Source organism: Marmota flaviventris, chromosome 18 (assembly GCF_047511675.1).
Source record: "Marmota flaviventris isolate mMarFla1 chromosome 18, mMarFla1.hap1, whole genome shotgun sequence".
In the NCBI taxonomy this organism is placed as follows: Eukaryota; Metazoa; Chordata; class Mammalia; order Rodentia; family Sciuridae; genus Marmota; species Marmota flaviventris.
The window spans coordinates 562,872-585,296 of NC_092515.1; the positions used below are offsets into that span (position 1 = coordinate 562,872).

A 22,425-nucleotide genomic window follows, 5' to 3' on the forward strand; every position below is an offset into this window, starting at 1 on the left:
CTTTTCTAGAGCTATTTCCAGAGTGGAAGCTGACCTTTCATGTTGCAGAGCAGCCTCACCCTTGATATGAAAAAATTACTTCTGTGTGCTGGGCTTTTTCACCATTTTTAAAGCTTAATATTGCAGTCAGCTCTTTTGAATTCGGTTCATCTGTCAGCATGGGTCCCTGGTGAGATACCATCCTTTATTTTGAAGATCAGCCTAATCATGTTTCTTCTAAAGTTCTTTGAGATTTCTTCTACTGTGTGGTCTATGAATTCTATTGTTGGAACATCTTGGATTGTTTGAGCTGTTTTTTATGTTGTTTGTGTGTCTTCCCAACCAGCAGTATGGATCTGAGGCAGTACAGTCTCTACTCTGTAGTCTTATAGTGTCCCTGAAGGCTTCCATTACCTCACATTTAAAGGGAGACCAGTATTAACAGTACCCAATGCAAACAATAAACAACTTTAAACCAAATACCTCCTATTAATGCATCTGCAGTTTTTTTTGCAATAAACAGAAATGATGTGTTCAATTATTGTTTACAATATAAACAGCAAATTTGCTAAAGGAATTTACCATTTCTAATGATGGACAATGAGGGAACAGAAGTAGTGTAAGGTGTGATGTTTATGAGGAGAGAAGATAGAGGCAAAAATTCATAGTAAGAGGAGGAAGGAATTAATAGAAGTTGGCTGTTAGTATGAGATAATTGAGAAAGAGAATCCAGGGAGACAGATAAGTGAGAGAAAAAAATGTATACAGATTTTTTTAAAAAGTAAAAATATAAGGACACACCAAAAAATGTAATATACTATTATTAGTAATATACTAATAAATTGGTGCATAAAAATATTTGAATTCAAAGATGGTAGAGATGTAAGAGAGAGGACAAAAGAAAAAAAAATAAAGTCTCAATGGAAAATTGAACAATAACTTCCATTGGCTTTTAAAAATTTTCTCATTTCCCTTTGCAGCAACTTAGCGAGACTCTCAGCTACTTAGTAAGATACTGTCTCAAGTTAAAAAATAAAAAGAAGCTGAGGATGCAATTCATTAATGAAGTGCCCCTGGGTTAAATTCCAGCACCCCACAACATACACCAAAACAACAACAACAAACAAACAAACAAACAAACAAACAAACCCCAACACCTGTGATTCACTGAGTTCGAAATTGTTTGTGGCAAGCTGGATACTTCAAATAAATTTCAATAAGACTTCAAAAGAGCAAATTGGCCTTTAGTGATGCTTTCAGAGCAGATGGGGCATCACACAGCATTTGTACAGAAAGCTGAATGCTGGGATTTGCCATTGCTTTTGAATGCAATCTCAGTAGACCATTACCGATGCCCCTTAAAAGTTTCCTGTGCTCTGATGGGACTGAAGATGGGCTGAGGAGGCAGGGGCCACTTTTGTCTTGTGCTTAGCAGGGAGGTAATTAGGGATTTGTAAAATAGGACAAAAAGCCCCTACACAAAGTGGACAGAGGTGTCTCAGCTTGGTACAAATCCCACCCCCCCCCATAGTAGTGGTGAGGTTAATATGACCCCTAAAGGAACCTGCAGCCTCTGCTGATGGGCTTGCCCATGGCTCTTATTTCTGAAGCTACTCTGCATCCCTGGTGCTCCTTGTGTGAACTCTCTTTGAACCACTGCTTAGTGACTAACTCGGAAAAAGAGTTTTTAATAGAAAGGTGACTTTCTACTCTTTATTTCTTCTAGGAGTCACGTCAGATGGCTTCGTTTTCACCCAGCACTTGTTTTGTGATATGGTGTGCTAGAGCCTTCTGCTGTTGTGGATTTTCATCTATGCACTCCATCTGTTTCTTATCTGTTTATCTCTGTTTTTTTCTTCTTAGGCATAATTCTGAGTCAGGATATTTCACTGGACCTTTCCTCTTCCTTTACTCTTTTAAATTCTCTTCTTTATTCATTTCTGTCTGACTCTCTCTTACTCTATATTTGTTAATTTTTAGCATTGTGCTGTCAACTTGAATATCATTCTTGTAGAATGATTTATACAACTGACTGAAAACCAAGTCATGGTTATTTTTGTATAGCTGCATCAGCAGTACTTTCCAGGATCTAAAACTGTTTTTCCTCATTCCCTCTTTTCCTGGAAGATTCATACCATGTTGTCTGAGCTCTTTCTCATGTGGAGTTTGCACTTGGCCAATATGGTCTTCATTCTCTCTCCCCCTTCTCTCTTTTTTCTAGTTGATAAGTACTAATTGCATATATTTTGGGGGCATGATGTGATAATTCAATACATATAAACCTGGGTAATCAGTATTTCCTCTTTTTTTTCTCTGTCTTTTCTTTGTAAGTTGGGGGAGTTCCTATCACTTTACCTAATGTCTTTCTGACATTAGGTATTTTTACATTGTATATTTTTACAAATGTGGTGTGAACTGAAATTGTTTTTCTCCTTGTGAGGTCAACCTCTCCCAAATCATTTCACATGAATCTTGAATTTATCAGATTCTCTAAGGAATGTGAACAGAAGTGCTTGAATCAAGACATCTTGTGATCTACAGGGTAAGTCACTTTGCTTTACTGGCACTTCAGGAAGAAAAGGAGATACTGCAGGTGTGCTTCTGTCGGGAGAATTAATAGAAGCTTAGGTATTTTTTCTTTGAGCTCAAATCTCACTTAGTTTGGTCTTTGATAGAGACTTTTTTGGATGACTTTGTGGTACTAAATCTCTATTTGATTCCTTAAGTCACTTATGAAATTGGTCTCTCTTTCAGAGTCAACAGAGCAGACTAGTCTTTTTTATTAAAATAAAAATAAGCCATTTATTGCTAAGCACCCTGATCCAGAGTAAACTTTCTGTTCCTTAGAGACTTACACACCTCTCTGAAAGTGTTATTAACACATTGTGTATTTTACAATAATTACAATTATTAACATTGTATATTTTTACAAATGTGCTGTGAACTGAAAGGACAATGAGTTGTTTTTTTTATCACTTAATATAGGGAATCAGAACTAATTGAGGTGAAAGATGAATTGCTTTAGATTTCTCCTAGAAACAATGGTCTGAACTTGAACAGTTTCATCATTTAAATGTTTCCATTCTCTAAAACACCTGGCCATCAATCCACAAAAAGGCAAGTCCATAAAAGACAAAGGCTGAGGAAGTGCCCCAGATTGAAGGAGGCTGAGAGATAAATAACAAAATGTGAGAGGCTATAATGGGTCCCCAAACAGTAAAGAAGACATTATAAAGGGAATATTTTAATCAACTAGTGAAAACAGAATGTATTGAATATTAGATGACAGCCCATCTTCAGTCCCATCAGAGCACAGAAAAATTGATACAGTGTATCAATGTATTACATTTATGTCAGTCACATGTTTATCTAAATTTGACTTTTAAAAAAACATGTGGCTGTGAAAAATAATGTCCTGGTCTTAGGAGATAAATTTTAAAGTATACATGGGACGTTGGTAACACTTAAACAGTAGGTAAACCCAGAGAATGGAGCATATTGGTGTTAATTAAACAATTATTAGGACAGAACCATTTTTCTTTCTTCTGCAATTGTGTTTGGAATTTATTTGAGGGTATACTACTTGCCACAATATTTTGGACTCAAAATTATTGGACTCAGTAGTTGTAAACATAGTGGTCACTCCTTAAGTGACTTAAGGGTCCTTTCCGAGTGGAATGGGGAGGGGTGCATTTGTCTGTGTACTCTATTTATGGCTACTTTATGAGAACTAAAAGAAAAATCCAAGCAAACAGGAAGAAAGCACAGTTCATCTAATTACATTGTTAGCACTGAAATTCACCAATACTACATCAAGATCTATATTTTTAAGATATCAGGTATTTTCACATTGTATATTTTTACAGATGAGGTGTGAGTGAAACTGTGATTAAGTGCCAAGATGTATGTTTTTAAGACTCCCCCAGCCCCTTCCCCTCTACTTCCATCCTCCATCACAAAGAGCAATAGAAGTAATCACATGAGAACTCCCCAACTTTCTGCCTCAGAATCTACAAAGTCACCCCTCACAGAGGCATTTCTTCCTTATTTTCTGCCCAGAATAAAAGCGATGTCCCCTTTGCAGCCCTGGGGCTGGCTCCATGTCCGTGAAAGAAGTGCTCTCCCTTCTGAGCCCTGCACCCCACACCACTACCCACTCTTCCAGTTCACGGACATGTGCTTGGCTCCTCCTTTTCAAGAGTAACAATTCCTGGGTATGTGGCTCCCAAAAGATTCTGGAAGTTGTCACCTTTTCCTAGTCCCTAAAGGGAAACTTCTTTAAAGAAAGGATACTTTCTCTCCTCCATCTTAAAAATTTGCTTATCCTCAACTTACGTAGTAGCTCACTGCACACCAGGGTAACGTGGCCACATGTCAAGTAACTCCCTCAGCCTGGACACCAGTGCTTCCCGCCAGTTGTCATGTTCTTTATGTGCGTAGTCCACCTTTTAGCACATTTCCCCTTTTTATCTCTGGATCAAGTCTGCTCCTCCTTGGAACTGCATCTTTGGGAAGGTTCCATCCATTCTCTCTTCTTATCTTAACCAATCATCATCAGGATTCCAAAAACTACCGGGAAGAGTTTCCCTAGTCCTGACCCCTATCAGGGAAAGCTCAGAACTGACCCGTGCTCACATCTCCTTTTAATTTTCAGTCCCACCCCTGTTCCTGCTCTTTTCAGGCTCCTGTGAATTCTGTCTGGCAATTAAGTGATTGAAGGTGTCCTTTCCTTCCACGGAGGTCACTGTGTACAGTCACTCTGTGGGAATCACAGGAGATGCTTACTTTGTCTACACAGTAGGGTCTCTTCACACATCTATTTACTGGTGAAATGCTTTACCCAGCTCCTTCCCCCTCTGTGGGTATCTGTCTTCTGATTATCATATTTTTTCTAAGATGATCTTTTATTCTACTCAAGTTTGGGTTTGCACAATTTTACATTTCTACATGTGTGTGATTATCTTAACTGCACATTTATTTTACTCCTTGCTTCTATTTTTCTTTAATTCTTTAATGTGAGCAGATATACACACATTTTAGGGGAGCCTTTCTTTTTTTTTTGAATGCTTGCCCCCACTCTCATGATTCTACATTCCCTGTGATCCCTTTTATCAAACTTATGGCCTATTTCTTCATATGAATTTAAGTGCTTATTTCTCATTTAATAAAATGGGTGAATTTATATTATTGCTAGCTTTCTTGCAGTACTCCATTGTATTTCACATAATCTCAGTGTATCAATTTATTACATTTATGTCAGTCACATGTTGTTTTGGGTCCTACTTACAATCCCAAGTAACCACAGAATAAGCATTTTTGTACATCTTTATACAGGGATGCTTTTATTCTAATGAATAGATTTTTCTAAAATTACTTGGAAGTAACTACTTGTAAGTAACTGTGCATTTGTAATAGGTGTCCACATGTTGTGCTCTAACACTGAGTAGCACCTTTCCCCACATTCCACCCAGAAAATACATTATGGCACTTTAAGGTTTTTCCCCAGAATCGTATTAAGCCAACATGCATTTATAGGTTATTAAAAAAAAAAAAACCTAGTGGATCTTTCAGGTGTTTCTCATCAAGGTTTGTTTTTCTGTGACTTGTCGGCTTTTCTGCCTCTTTTCTATTGTACTGGGTTCTACTTATGATTCCAAGTAACTAGACCAAAACTGGAGCAAAAGCTACATTTTGCATCATACTCTTCCTCAGCAGCATACAAAGTTGGGGTCCCCACAAAATTGTTTGCTATTACAAGCTACCAAAATTCTTTTTTAACCTCAATCTATACCACAGTGAAAAGAACTTCCCAAACTAAAGAAACTCGTGCAAAAAAGGCTTTATTATTGCACAAACAAGTGCAATTTTCAACAGGCAGCTCCTAGTTTGGAAACTTGAAAGTTAAAAAATATCACAACTATCACCTAAGTCCAAATATTTGTTGAAAAGGTGGAGTTTTCTCTGCAAGTTGGCAGCAGAGTTCTGATTGAATCCTTTGAGCCAAAAGAGGGTTAGATACATGTCACAACGGGTCAGAAAGAAGAGAATAAGAACTTCCCTAACAACTCAGACTATTCATGATTTCTTCCAACAAATGGAAGAGTATAGAGGTCTGATTCCCTGAGCACAGAGGGGTGGAAAACAATGTACACTCGGTGGATCTGCCTGATTAGAATAACACGGCTTCAGTCACAGAAACTGTCAGTGACATTAACATTAAGATCCCTGGGCAAGTTTTAAAAATATGACACAGCTACTCGTGCTTCTCATGTACCTGAATCTTATGAGGAATCCTTGGATGCTGGAAAAAAACACATATCCCAATACACACACAATTGAGGAAGACTCCCCACAAAGTTTCCTCCAGGGTCATTATACTTACCTGTGCTTATTTCTCATTTAATACAATGGGTTAATTTATATTATTGCTATCTTTATTGCAGTACTCCATTGTATTTCAAATAATCTCAGTGTATTTATGTGATATATGAATACTGAATATGGTAAAAAACACAATCCCTAAATACTTAAGGCCTTTATCCTATGTAAAATTTTAGTGCTATATAAGGTCAGATTTGCTGCTAAAAGATTTACCATATTCACTATATATGAATTTTCCTATTTTGAGGAGGCCATATCTTCAACTAAAGACTTTCTGACCAGGCACAGTGTTGTACCTGGGTGGGGGGTGGGAGGCTGGGGCAGGAGGAGGGTAAGTTTAAGTCAGCTTAGACAACTTAGTGAGTCCCTATCTCAAAATTTAAAAGGGCGGGGAGTGTAGTTCGGTGGTAGAGCACTTGCCTAGCATGCATGTGTGATGTCTTGGGTTTGATCCCCAGTACTACCAATAAACAAACAGACAAAAATAAAATTAAAAAACTTCCCATCTTCACGACTTGGTAAGGCCTTTTTAATGTGAGAACTCCCTGATGTTAAATATGGTAGCTTTTGTGGCTAAAAGATTTCTCACATTCATAAGGCCTTTCTCCAATGTGAACTCTTTAATGTTGAATGAGAATAGATTTCTGGCCTAGGGATTTTCCATGCAATGCATTCATAAGGCCTCCCTCCAGCATGAACTCTTTGGTGTTGAATGAGGACAGATTTATCCTTGAAAGATTTCCCACACTCAATACATGTATATGGCTTTGATCCAGAGGGAACTCTCCAGTGTTGATCAGGGTTGGATGGGTACATACATAATGTCCCATGTTCACTGCACTCATAAGGCCTTCCTTGAGTGTGACCTCTTTGATGTTCTGTGAGGATATTTTATTCCTGAAAGATTTCCACACTCACTGCACTAGTGTGGGTTTGCTCCAGTGTGAAATCTCCAGTGTTGACTCAAGTGGAACTGGTTCTTCATAGGGTCTTTCTCCAGTGTGAATTTGCTTTTGCTGATCAAACTGGATCTGCAGCTTGAGACTTTCCCACTTTTGCTAAACTCACCAAGACCTCCAGCACAATTTCTTGCTAACTATTTTCCTTCATTCACCCAGTTGGTCATGCCTTTTTTCTCCATTAAAGAGCTCTGCACCCCTAAGGCTGCTGCTCTCCCCTTATAACAGGATGGCTTGCTGGTGTAGAAGGCGTGGGGTGACTGGAAAGTTCCTTCCTATCTCCTCACAGGTGAAGGTTTCCCAGAAACATAGAGTGCAGTCTGTCACAAACAAGGGCTTGTCCATGCCCATCATGAGGGGTTATCTTCACAATAATGCTTTAGAAGCTGCAGGTTTGCATTGATCAGGAGTCTCTTGAAGTTCTACCCAAATATGATTTCTGCCAAGAGTATGTTGCTTGGAGCTCAGCCAGGTGCAAAATGTGTTCCAAGGCAGGGAATACACTTCACAGGCGTGAGATTTCTGGGTGGATGAACCTGCCTTTGTAGTACCGATTTATGACATTCTTCCTATAGAAAGCTCTGTTTAGAAGGTGTCTCCTTAACCTTGGCTCCTGTGCCACTGAACTAGACCCCCAGGCACAAGGACTGTTTTCTGATCATAGGAACCGGGCCTATGTCCCATGTCTGGATGTCTACACCACAGGACACATTTAAACCTTGATGGTTTCCGGACTTCACTTCGTCTGTAACTTCTGATCTCTAGCTGCTATACCTGTATGGCCTTCACGAGTCACTTCTTTTTCTCCACTGTACCTTCTGCAACATTGTCCTACATATATTCATCTTTAGGCCCTCAATACTGAGACTCTTGGGTAATTAGTTCACACTCCTGTGGGGACACGTGCATGGAGTACTGCATACATGGCATATGCTAAGGGCATCTGAGTGGCAAACCACTCCCCTGTGCTAGGCGTGTGAGCAGCAAACCACTTACCCCATAGGCACAGCCCTGGGTGTGAGGCCATGTGTTGCAGTCCCTGTGCTTGCTCAATGGCCCGCTCCTCAATTGGTCACTGCAAGGACAGTTGGCCAGAAATTGCATTGGTGGCTGCCTGTAATCTGCTTAGCTACTGCCTGAGTACATATACATGGTAACTGCGCAATAAAATCAGACCTCTTCCGGCTTGGTCTCTGGAGGTCTTGATTGGCGACTCTGCAGCCACACTGTCTTCTACCCTGTTCTGGGGACCTCCTCGCTGGATGAGTGAGAGCCCACACACCCCCTCTTCTTATGCACACCAGTCTTCCTACCACACCTCTCCCACAAAGACCCAATCCCACAGTGACCTCCACCCTGCCACTTAGAGGCCTCTCCGTGGGCTCCTACATACCATCAGCATGAGATAACCACAAAGTGCTTGCAGATTCAAAGAGAATACAGTACGAATCAATCCACAATGGTTCTGTTGCCCAAATCCTAGTGAAGACCTCTCAACCTGAATCTGATCCTTACTTCAACCTCAGCCACACAGAGCTATCTGTGAATCTCAGATACCCATGGCCCATTCCAATTTGCATTGCACTTAGAAATAAATGCCTGCCTTACCTTCTAACCCAGTGGCCCTCTACTCCAGGACCAGTGACTCTCCCAAATGACCATCTGTGCCTTAAAAATAATCTACTCACATGACTGAAACTTCCCACTCAAGAGTCATAAGAAAAATCCCAGTAATATCACAGAGTAGTAAATGAACTCTAGTCCTGACCTCCACATCATTGTGTCTGAATGAATCCTGAGACTCCATATTCATCTCATTACTCAGAAGCATTGGCAACATGATAGGTCATCCTCTCTCCTACACATGGCCACAACCCCTTCTCTCCCTCACCTGTGTTTGGGATTTCTGCATGCCCATTAGGGTATCCAAGTATGAGACACAGTTGTGGCTTCTATTCATGCCCTTCTATTAACATGATTATCATGATCAGGAATTCCCCTGCAAAGTGTGACTCATACTTTTCTAGTCTGGGTGTCCTCCCAAATTTCTTGTGTTGAAGCACTGACACAACAAAGTCTAATATGAGAGTATCAGGAGGGGGGGCTTTGGGCGGTGATTAGATTCACAACAGGTCAAGAGAGTGGGGCCTTCAAGATGGATTAGTACTCTTACAGGGAGAGGAAGAGACACGTTTTGTTCTCTCCACAAGCTCCCACCCAGAAAAGGCCCAATAAAAAGGCAGTGGTTCCAGCCAGGAAGTACGCCCTACTCAAAACCCAAAGGTGCTGGCATGTTCACCTTAGACTCCCCTGTCTCCAGAACTGAGAGAAAAAATTTAATTGGGCCAACAGTGTTTTATTTTGTATTCAGTCCAAAGACACAACTCCATCCTGTTCTTGTATTGTCCCTGACTCTTTGTAAATTTCTCTATCTTGACCCCCTTCACAGAACTTGACCCCCAAGTTCTGTGTGTCTATCTTCCCCTGATTCTTCTATGCATTTGTTCCCTAAAACACATACCTTTAATGTAGACAAGATAAAACTGATATCCTGAATGAAAATTTATCATACCAATTCCCCATACCAGTGCATGAAACTTCAAGCTCCTAAATCCAAAAATTTGCAGTCACCTTTTATTTTCCCCCCTCTTGTACTCAAATAATAATAAAAAATTCGATAAGACCTACTAAAAAAAATCTAAAAATCAACCCTTCTACCACACCCATGGCTACCACACTGCTGTACTCACCTGGACTGCTGCAGTAGCCTTCTCCTCATCTTGCTACCACTTCCCTCAGACCTGGTCTTCTCTAATAGGACTTTTACTTCTTACCTGACGTCCACTGGCCTGCTTGTGTATGACTTAATTTTAAGAGATTTAGATGAAAGATTACCACATTTTTCCATTTCAAATTTCTCTTATTGTACTTCATTCTACACAATGGACTGCTTTCTCAAAAACTGCCTGTTTGCCCAATATTTTATGACTTAATGTAATTTGTATAGGTACTAAAATGTTATGGAAATTCCTGTTATAAAGTTCCTTTATGATTATTTTATGATCCTGTTTTGCTTTTTAATTTTTGAAGAGACCCATAAAAAATACATTTTTACTTTAAACTTGAGCACCAATTTGTAATGACTTACACACTCGTTTATTTAAAAAGAAAATAATCCTTTTTTTAATATTTTAGTGCATTTATTTTTCTTCTTGTGCTGGCTTGTAAGTTTGGCATGAGATATGAGCTGTGAGTTTCATCTCAATTTGCAATTCATTTTATTTCCAAGCTGATAATCAACTCAACAATGCCAGTCCACAGGGATGTCACAAAACACTCTAGGAAGGGGAATCTTTTCCCCTAAGGCTGTGATACTTATCTAGGAATAGTATTCACTCACTAAACTGGCATTTGCTGCAACAATGGCAGCTGAGATGTTGGATTTCCAAGTGTGGAATATGGACAGATGAACATAGAGTTTGGACTTGATTATCTCATATTGCTGGGAAATCATTATGTCACCTGTTTAGTGCAGTGACACTGTCTACAAGAGGTCTGGAGACTATCTGAGAAAGACTATCTGTGGAGTGAAGCAAATTACAACTAATAGAGATTAATAGGGTTACCCAGTGAGAATGACACATCTAGAAAGGTAGGTGAGAATCCTAAAAACATGAGTCTTGATTGGTGGTAACTAAGAAACACAGTTCTAAGAACATAGTTGAGCCCACCATATGTTGAAAATTTTGTTAACAAGAAATTGATATGTATATGGTCACCCTGAATATTTAGTCTTCCACACAAAATGGATAACCAACTCCATCTGGTAAACTGGAGATTAAATGTCTAAATGGTAGTAACCATTCTCTAAAGTACTTAATTAGGGTCATTTTGACCCACTTCCCTTCTGCTTGCTTGCTGCTATGCCAACCTGGAAAGCCCCATTGGAAATACTTATGTACCCATTGCATTGCCTCGTTAACTGCCCAATGCAGCTTCTGTACCTCCTTGCTTGCAGCTACATCAACCCGGATGTGGTTTTTGCAGTTTTTGCCTTTAAATATCCTAAAAAGGTGAGGCTCAAGACTGTTTCCTGCAGAGACAACTTGGTCCTGCAGGGAGAAGTGCTGGCTGATCAGAATAAAGACTCTTCAATTTGGACATAACTCGGACTTGCTGTGTTTTCTGAGCAACCTGCCCCACAACACTGCAAAATTCAATACCTGAAATGTTTTTGTGTCCATACAGGCCTATGGCTTGATAGCAAATTGCACAATATGAAGATAATCCTTAAAGTATAGAGTGTCTTAGCTTTTACCCCATGAATAGATAGGCCAAAAGGGGGAAAAAAGACTGCACAGGTGTGTCACTATTACATACTTACCTGTGGAATCAGACTTAAATCAAACCTCTTATTAACATCTGTGGTAGTGCTGGGTATAATGGCACATGACTGTAATGCCAGCAACTTAGAGACTGAGGCAGGAGAACTGCAAATTTGAGATGACCAATTTAGTGAGATCCTATCTCAAAATAAAATTTAAAAGGTCTTGGGATGTAGATCAGTGATAGAGCACCCCTGGATTCAATACCTAGTAACAAACAAAACAAAAAACCCTACAAGATCAATGATAGTTAATTTTGGTTGTAGCTTGACTAAATCAAGAGATGCTTAGAGAATTAGTAAAGCACATTTCTGACTGTGTTTGTGTGAGTTTTTTCAGAAACAATTGTCTTGTGGGTCAACCAACTGAGGGAAAGACCCACCCTGATATGAGAAGCACAATCTAATAGGCTAGGGCCCAGACAGAACAAAAAGCAGACAAGGGGGACGTTCCCGTATGTGCAAGCTTGGTTTCTCTTAAGCACATGCTGCTGCTGCTGCTGCTGCTGCTGCTGCTGCTGCTGATGATGATGATGATTTTGGCTGCTGCCTCACCCGTGAACATCAGATTACAATTCTTCAGTCTTTGAACTCAAACTCCCATCAGTGACTCTCCAGGGGGCTTTCAGGCCTCCAACTTCTGGCTGGGTCTGCAACATTAATTCATCCCCTTGGTGGGGGTTCCGGTTTCTTGGACTGGATAGCTACTATTCTCCCCACCTCTCCAGCCTGTCAATAGCCTTTGTGGGATGATCCAGCACCTATCATGTAAGACAATCTAACAAATTCCCTCTTTTAACTATGTGCATTATTTTGGTTCTCTTCATCTAATTAAATATCTAGTGCAAAGGGTATATAGAGAGTTAGTATGTTTAGTGACATCAGAAAAATGCAAAATAACCAAATACAGAATGTGGGAAATTTTGATGAACAAAAGACCCAGAAATCGCAATAAATGAATAATGTTTTAAACCCTAATGGTATTTGTAGATAGTAGGGATTTACGGAACTACTAAAATTATGTATGTAAAAGTCATATATAATTAACTGAAATCAAACAAATATGTCTTAAGGAACAAGTCAATTTTGTAGGAAACTGAAAAAAAAAAACCCTGAGTACTGACATAAAAACAGGAATTATACACTTTAAATATGCATAGTTTATTGTATGACAATTACACATCAAGCTACCTTGAAAAATCTAAGGTGATACTCAAAAGTTGTTACTTTCTAATTATTTTACTGTTTTACATCTGTATATTTGTGACTACTATATCAGTATGATGAGAATAAAACATAATTATGTGCTATTGCATATCTCTTCCCAACTCTATGTTCAGTGACATCATTTTAGAACTTGAATTGGCCATGGTGAGAGTATTTTACTAGGGTAATTGACAAATTCTAAAAAGAGGGTTTGCTGTTACTAATAATGCACAAAATGCTTAAAACATATAGTGTCTATGACTGCGGTTTACTGTAAGTTCCTGCACTGTGAATAGGCAAAAAAAATTGAGAAAATATTTTTCCAACATTCAAAAACAATTTCCTATTTAGCAAAGACCCTCATTTACTGAAGAATGAGTAAGTTCCAACATGTTCTTGTTATACATGTCTATTTGTTAATGAAAACTACATCACCAACACACATTTTAAAATAGGCAAAAAGATAGCCTTTTTAAAAGAAGATACATAAGTGGCAAATAAAACATTCCCAACATTATGAAACATCAGAAAAATGCAATTAAAACTACAGTGAGATGCCACAATACATTAAAACAGCTCAAATTTAAAAGACTAATCATTTCAAGTACTGGCTAGAGGTGGAAGGACAGAAATGTCCACATATTGTTGGTGGGAATTCAGTGAGTACAATAAGTCTAGATCAGTTTGACAGTTTTTTTTTTAATGCAAAACACATACTCTGAATTATTTTCGCAGGAGAAATAAACCACATATGCACATTAAGAATCCTATGCCTGTATTCACAGTAGCTTTGTTTTTAACATCCCCAAACAGGAAATAATCCAACTGCCCATTAAGTGACGGGAGAATAAAGGCTAGGGACATAGCTCAGTTGGTAGAGTGCTTACCTTGCATGCACAGGGCCCTGGGTTCAATCCCCAGCACAAATAAATAAATAAATAAATTGATAAAAAATAAACAATAGCATATCCATAGAACTGAATATGACTCAGCAACAAAAAGGATGAACTGTTCATATAAGCAGTAGTGATGATTCTTTCTCAAAATAATCATGTAGCAAAAAATGTGTAATTGCATTCATAAAATATTTCATTCACAAGTTATTGTCATGTGAATAAAAGTAAATTACTGGATACTTGCAAACCTGGGGAATATGGGGAGATAATATGGCATGAGGTAAACTGTAGATATATTTATGATCACTACAATGGTTTCAGGAATTTATGAAACAAAACTTTTCAAATTATACACCATAAACATCAGTTATTCCAAGTAACTATATATAAATAAGTTTATAAAAAGTGATTCCAAAACCAAATTCAAAGCCTAAACTATTTTTCTGGTAATAAGCCCATGTTGATTCCACTATCTCTGTCCTCATGCATGGGAAAGGGCAGCTCTATACTGGTGCAGTAAGGAATGCTGTTGTAATATCAAACAACAGAACTCTGACAGGATCACCAGAGCTATAACCCTGGACTGTAGGGTCACCATGATCTCCTTATTTTCCTGCTTCTACAGCAATGCACTTCAGGTGAACAACCCAGAAAGACAATATGATTCCACAAAACCTTTATTTTTCTTGACAATGACCACAGCTATTGGGCATACACAGACCTCTAGGTCCTGTGAATGCTCAATCACTGGAAGATATGTGGATGCACCTTTGCAAGAGGCACATTTCATGCAGTTTACTCTAAGTGCCTTCTCCACACCCAGTATTTATGATTTCTAAACCAATTAAGGTTCACAGCTGGCTCCAGCCATCATATGAGTGACACCAATCTATGAAATGGAATGATTGGTATCAGGGCACATGGCTTCTTGTAAAGCCCTGTGAACATTTTCTCCTCCACATGTGCATTGCAAAACAACATCCTCTGGGAACAAGAGAGTGAATTCATTCTCTTCACCCAATCATAGAAACCTGTCACAACAGCTGGCCTCTCCCCAGGTGGACCTATAGTCTCATAGAAAATTGTGACCATCCAAGCCTCAAATCAGGGCAAAATTCCTGCATTATTTCCCATGTTGTCTAGGGCAGCAATACAAACCAGCCTGAAAGCAAAATGAGAACTGTCATTTTACTGTCCCTGAAGAACACAGTTGACCCAGGAAAGCTGTCCATCCTTTCAAATAGCACAAAGTGCCTTCCAGCCTCCCCACATCGTAAACTCAACCCCATAATTAAAGGTAGCTTTAACAATAAGGCATTTATTAGCACACAATCAAGAGAAATGCAAGGCAGGTAGTTACCATTTGGTAAATAGAAGGCTGAAAAAATTAACCCAACTGTCATGTGAGACTGAAAAAACAACTTCTTGATGAAGAAAATCAGCCATTCCTGAAAGCCTCCAGCAGACTGCAGACCAGGTTTTCACGGTAAAAACTAGGTTATGTGTGTGCTTTAATCAGTCAGAAAAGGGAAAGAACTCTCCTTGAAGGCCCAGGTTGTTCAAGACTTCCTCCAGGGAATAAGCATTTGCCTTCCCTCACATGCTCCACTGACTGATGGACACTGTGCAAAGTGGTAGAGGAAGATGCCTTCTACCAGAGAAAGCGGCAGTGACTTAACTCTTGACATGGCCCCCATCAGTTGAGAAGTGCATGGCAGCTCCCGGAAGGCTCACTCATGCATGCACACACGGGGACACTGCCCTCAGTGGGTATTAGGAAGTATGTTTGACTTTAGGCAGGTGGTTCCTTCACAAAGCCTCTCTGAAAAAGATGACACTGCCTACAGGTCTAAGGCCTTTTTCAAGTGTGGGCTTTCAGAAGCTGCTAAACCTTGGGCTGAAAACTTCTCTGTATTTGTTGCTTTCATGATGCCCCTACACGTTGTGACATTTTTGGTGGTGAATGAGGCTAGAACATTGACTAAAGGAATTCCCACACGTGTCACACTCATAAGGCCTTTCTCCAGTGTGAACTACCTGATGTTGAATGAGGCCAGACTTTTGGCTAAAGGATTTTCCACATTGGTTACACTCATAGGGTCTCGCTCCAGTGTGAATTCTCCGGTGTTGAATAAGGATGGAGCTTTGACTAAAGGATTTCCCACATTCGCCACATTTATAAGGCCTTTCTCCAGTGTGAACTCTCTGGTGTTTAATGAGTGTAGCTTTTTGGCTAAAGGATTTCCCACACTGACCACACTCATAAGGCTTTGCTCCAGTGTGAATTCTGCGGTGCTGATTAAGAATGGCACTTTGACTAAAGCAATTCCCACACTCACCACACTTATAAGGTCTTTCTCCAGTGTGAACTCTCTGGTGTTTAACAAGGGTGGCTTTTTGGCTAAAGGATTTCCCACACTGACTGCACTCATAAGGCCTTGCTCCAGTATGAATTTTCTGGTGGTCAACAAGGCTGGAGTTTTGTCTAAATAATTTTCCACATTCACTGCACTCATAAGGCCTTTCTCCAGTGTGAATTCTCCGGTGATCATTCAGGTGGGAGGTTTGGCTAAAGAATTTCCCACATTCACTGCACTCCCAAGGCCTTTCTCCAGTGTGTACCCTCTGGTGCTGATCAAGTGAGTACTTGCCACGGAAGGTTTTCCCACATTTGCTGCACTCATAAAGCTTTTTACCAGTGGTAACTTTGGGGCGGTGAACAAGAGTGTGCTTGTGGCTGACAGAATTCCCACATTCTCTTGACGTATGACTTTTATGACTATGACTGTCCTCCCCACCCTTGGAGGTATTATTGGGCTTTTCACTACTGGGAAATGCTGGGGACTTGACAAGGCTCCACATGGCTGGGAGGTCCTTCTCAATCTCCCAACTGGCAAAGGGCTTCCTTGACATGCGGAATAGGAAGTGTTTCAAATACGAGGATTTTTCAATGTCCCTCATCAAGAGCTTCTTTGTACTGTGATGCTTTTGGTGCTGGTGAAGATCTGCAAATGTCCCAATTCTGAATTTCTGCCCAGGTAGATCATCCAGGTGCAAAATGTCCTGCAGAATTGGGAAACATTTTTCACAGAGGTAAGTCTTCTGCATGGATGAACCTGCCTTAGAAGTCCTGACCTGTGAAACTGCCACTGAAACCTTCTGCTCAGAAGGTATCTCTTCATCCTCTGTTCCATGCCCACAACCTGAAAGCAGAGAATCGCTAATGAAATGTATGATGACTATGTGTGAAGGAGGAGGCCCCATCATGCACACTCTACCAATGATTCCAAGATTTTTTCTATGAATAAGAGATATAGGGACAGGTTGAGGAAGGGGCTATATGGCAATATGATGTCTCTCAAAGTCACAGAATTGGGGAGGCCTTACCAATTGAAGATTACAAAGATGGATGGGTCATAAGGAGAAGTAGTCTTCAACTCACTCCTCTGCATACAGCCTTAAGCTGCTTTCACACTGTGGCCATCTCTCTAGAACTCACCACACAGCCTTCAGCAGGATGCTGTTTGCTAGTAACAGGTACATGCCATACAGATGGTGGGTTGACTCCAAGCCCAGGAACATCCACACAAAAGTGAGTGGCAAGTATTCAGGTTAATGTAATGTATGTGAACAGTTTATCAGCGTGTGTGAGGTAGTGCTGGAAAACACTGCATAGAGCAGTATAAAAGAACAGATGAGGCATGAAGACCAGAAAGATGTGGATGGATGGGTGCTGGAAGTTACATGAAATGAGAAATCAAAAAAGTTCATGGCTGGGTGCATTGGTGCATGCCTGTAATCCCAACAGCTTGGGAGGCTGAGACAGGAGGATCATGAGTTCAAAGCTAGCCTCAGCAATTCAATGAGAACCTAAATAAAATACAAAATAGGTCTGGGGATGTGGCTCAGTGGTTAAGCACCCCCGAGTTCAATCCCTGGTAAACCACCACCCTCCCACAAAAAATTGAGATGTATGGGGAAGAAAACATGGAAATGAAGTTTGGCTAGTGGTACCTGCACCAAAACAGTGGTGGACAGAGGACAGGTTCCTTTTATGATTTGAAAATAGCCTGGATGTTACGCTACTTTCTATGTGCCACACATCAGGCCCAGGCCTCTTCTGAAATCATGTTCACTCTATGAAGGAACCAGGTTTCTCCCCACACCCTAAGTACTATCACTACATGGGACCTTTTTGAAGCAGGGTCCATAGGAAAAAAAAGATAAAAGTGCCAACAGAGATACAGATCATCTCAGGATACAAGAGACCATAGGAGAGAAAAATAAAAATTATTTTAAAAAGAGGGATACGGGGACTGGGGCTGTAGCTCAAGCTCAGTGGCAGAATGCTTGCCTAGCATGTGTGACACACTGGATTTGATCCTCAGCATCACGTTAAAAAATAAAATAAATAAAATAAAATAAAAAAGGCATTCTGTCCATCTAAACTACAAAAAAAAAAAAAAGTGTGTGTGTGTGTGTGGGGGGGTATGATAATAATAGCCCATGGTTCCATGGTTCCAAGTATGGACTATGACAACGCCTGTTATGCCACAAGCAGTCACAAGAAAAGGTCAACCAGCAAAAGGTGAGGGGTGGGGGAGCTGTGAAAAAAGGTATCATGATTCTGGACATAGCCAGAGAGACGGGAAAAAGTTGAGATCCATTAGCCTGAATGCAAGATACTTAACTCCCAGACCACACAGGGCACGTGTGTTAGCTCAGTGCTGGCGTCCATAGCACATATGCCAAGAAACTGGAGAATTTAACAGATTGTAAGGCCTGGAAACGGTGAATCTGTTTGGGGGAAAAAGAGGACAGAGACACTAGGGTGAGTGTAAGAGCCTTACCCAGTGAGCTTGTGAGTACAAAGTTCTGCAGCATCACACTGAGGTACAAAAGCCTCTGAGCCTCATCAAGTAGTCTCCATTCTTCCTGTGAGAAGTAAATGGCCACGTCCTCAAAGGTCACACAGTCCTGCCATGATGGGGAAAGGTCACTCCACAATAAACTTCTCCTCTAGAATTCCAATTCATCCACTTGCTTGTCCATCCTGTTTGCCCTTCTTCCTATATTCCTATCTCAGAGGAGTACCACACCCCAGTGCCTCTGAAGCTCACTGTCATGGTCCCAGTATCACTGTGTCCTCCCATAGCCATCAGGAAGGTGGGCAGGAAGATACCATCTTCACTGTGGACTTGGCGTGTAATGCGGTATCCCCTTCTCTTAGACCATTCCTCAGTGGTCCTCCAGATGTGCCTCCAGAAACACGCAGCCCAGGATCCTGCCGGAAGGCCTGGCTGTCTGATTCTGCTCCTTGCTTCAATCTCAGCTACCCAGGATCACTTAAGGATTTCAAACAACTCTTGTCCTCTATTTCTACTGATTTTGATGTCCACTTACCAGTCACAGCTTTCCTTTTACTCTTAACCCTCAAACTCAGTGACCAAAGTACCTCAGAGCCTCAATGACATTCTACTCCAGACCCAGTGACACTCACAGATGATCACTGTGCCCCCAAACTTAGCTATCTGCTTGAGTGGACGATCCTGGTGAGCCTGTAGCATGGTGAATGAGCACTAGACTGAGTATCTTCAATTGTGCTGCTGTAACAAAACACTACTCATTGGGTAGCTTATTAACAACAGGAATTTCTCACAGATCTGGAGGCTGAATTCAGGGTGCCATCATGGTCAGGTTCTGGTGAGAGTCCTCTTTCAGGCTGTAGACTGCTGACTTCCCCTTGTATCTCCACATAGTGAAAAGAGCACTAGCTATTCTCTGACCTCTTCTTAAAAGGGCATTCACTAATACCAGACAGAAGGACTCCATCCTCATGATTTAATTACCTCTCACAGGCCTCAGCTCTAGCATTAGGATTAGCTCCCTCTGGGATTAGAATTTCAATGTATGAAATTTGGAGGGGAAGAAAAATTCAGTCATGGCCTTGGTGTCATCTTCTAATTATTCCTGTTTCTGTAACCATTCTATCTCCCTTATGCCTTAGAAGCCTTAGCCACCTACCAGATAATCTATTTTGTCATGCCCTTCCATGGTCAATTCTCTCTCCACATCTGTTTATGATGCTTACCATGTCTACTCAGGTGTCCAAGTACAAGACCCAGGCACAGCTCCATTTTCCCTTACCTGGGCTGTGGACAGCACTACTATTATGACAAATATAATTCCTCCTAGTTATGGGTCAAACACTAACTATATCTTTTAGATGTCTCCATCTTAAACCATTCCCCAAATTCCAAACCGATGTGGCCAGAACTTGATGTCTCTACTAATTGTTCATCCAACATCTTAGATGTAAGTACCTAAAAACCAAAATTCTGATATCCCCAGTGAAATAAACCTTACTGATAACTTTACAGTCCAGCTGATGGAGTTTCCATTCTTCCAGATACTAAACCCCAAAAGCCCAAAGTAATGCCTCAATAGTATCTTTCTCTCTCCCCCTCTCTCATCCTCAAAATCTGAAAATCCAGGCAGGCCTAATTAAGAAAATGAATCCAGAATCCTACCACTTCTCTTACCTCCACAGTAGCCTTACTGGTTCAAGCCACTATCAGCACTTACCTAGAGTATTATGGTAGCATCTTCCCTGGCCTTCCTATTGTGTCCCTCATCCTGACCAAGTTCTCCATGGCATAACATGGAGGCTGATGAGACCACCATCAGATCATCTTCTTTCCCTTCTCTACAACTCCCACTGCTGCCACAATTCTGACAGTCAGCTCTGAATCCTGCCCTGCTACTTTTAGATCCTCTGAAATAGAAAAGAAACCATGAACCAGCTCAGCTTCACCTCCAAGCACATATGCATTAGGGGAAAGCTTTTCATATCTCTATAGAAACTACCTAAAATAACTCCCAAATAGAATTAGGATCTTAGGCTTGGGTTTGTTAAAGGTCCTTTGGTCCAAGGAACGACGAGCATCAAGAGAAGGGATTCATTAAAAAAAAAAAAAATCCTTGGGGCGGGTGGGTAGTCGGAGGGCTGGTGTCAGGATCAGTGAAAGCCTGTGTCATACCTACTCACCTGAGTGAGGTCCCTATGGGCTTCTGCACTCGTGGAAACCTGTAGGAAGAGGGAGGTCATGAGAGGCAGATGATCATGGCAGGCCTCCAGAGGCTCAGCCCCTGCTGTACTCGTTCCCAGCTGGACGCCAGGTGACTTGAGGAGGCTTTCATTATGTTGGCGCCTCAGTGCTCACTCGTAGCAGCTCTCAGGCCTTGAACCCCTCCTTCTGGTCCTAATAGTGAGAAGCTTCTGGAATAGTTTGAAGTCAGACTAGGTACCTCTTCTGTGCGCAGTTCTCGGTGGCTACCAACGACCTAAGGACAAAGGTAGAACTCTCCGTCTTGCCATTACAGCGTTAATACGAGGCGTAGTTTCCCCGCTTCACCTCATTCACGAGCCCCGACCGGGCTGGACAGAGCCTGGCCTGCGGCACCCGGGCAGAGCCCCTCATTCGGACACTATGTGGGGAGGCGAGCACAGCGCGGCGGGGAGGACCACTTACCCGAGCGGGGCCGGCTTCGGCCATGGGCCTCTGCGCGTGCGACGGGGACACGGACAAAGTGGCCACCGCCCCTCGGACCCCTCCGTAGACAGCCCAGCCTTGTCGCTTCCCGGAGGACAAAGCTCCGACGGCTCGGACAAACCCAAAGACCGCTAAGACCAGCGCCGGCGGAGCCACGCCGGAAGTCCCGCCCACACAATGGCCCACGCCGGAAACACTCCTCTCTGGGCGCTCATTGGCTTAGCGTCTCAGTGGGGCAGGGCATTCTGGGTAAGGTAGTGCCCAGGGCTCCAGGGAGACCTGCGAGCGGGAGGAGCTGGGAGGGGGGCTCTGCATCCACGCAGGCGCTCTGCAGGCGAGAACTAGGCTTGAGCCTGCAGGGAGGACTTGAATACCGATGGAGCAGCAGGTCTAGCCTTCTGGGCTAGCCCTGGCCATAACGGTGGGGACTTGGCCTCTGCGGCTACCGCTGGTTACAGCTTGCAGGGACTGTCCTCTAGGCCCGCGCGTGTTCCCATGCTTCCTGCCTGCCCTCTGTTACGAGATGGTTGCTCCTCTGCAAGGCCTTCTAACCCCTGTCTCCCCACTGTTCATGGCAACTCATTATCCCCTTCCTCTCTGTCCCCTTGGAGGTGCCAGCTCAAATCACACGTGGCAAGCATGTCTGCACACCTGTTAGCGGAGAGGCAGCCTGATAAAGCAGGTTGCAGGCTTTTCCTTACCACCAGCCTGAGAAAAACGGGATGCAGACTGTCTATACCATTTAATAGCCAGGAAAAGCAGAAGATAGACTTGAAAGACCCTCCGACTCCCTGTCCAAGGAAAAGCACACGAGACACTGGCTGCAAAACGCAAGAGGCGATTTATTGATACACAGGCGCCTGCGGGTGCCCAGCGAAACCTCAGCCGGAGCTTTGGTGAACTGGCACACTGGGCTTTGGGGTACAGATCTTTTATAGGGTACAGTGGTCAGTTTCCCTCCTAGCACAGTAACAGGTATCTCATTGGCTCTTTTGAATCCAGCATATAGGTCACTTAAAGAGTAAACTTGTTTTTCACTATAGGTTCCTGGAAAAACCACATAAAAA

General features: G+C 41.8%; 1 protein-coding gene across 1 annotated transcript; it reads right to left on the reverse strand.

The window, feature by feature from the left end:
• Nucleotides 1-13,473: 13,473 nt before the first annotated feature.
• Nucleotides 13,474-21,127, reverse strand: LOC114079788 (zinc finger protein interacting with ribonucleoprotein K-like). The gene is made up of 3 exons (XM_034635294.2): nt 20,854-21,127; nt 18,656-18,782; nt 13,474-17,008 (listed from the first exon to the last, which is right to left on the reverse strand). The coding sequence occupies exons 1-3, from the start codon at nt 20,911-20,913 to the stop codon at nt 15,741-15,743; spliced, it is 1,455 nt and encodes a 484-aa protein (XP_034491185.2). The 5' UTR covers nt 20,914-21,127; the 3' UTR covers nt 13,474-15,740.
• Between the last annotated feature and the right edge of the window lie 1,298 nt (nt 21,128-22,425).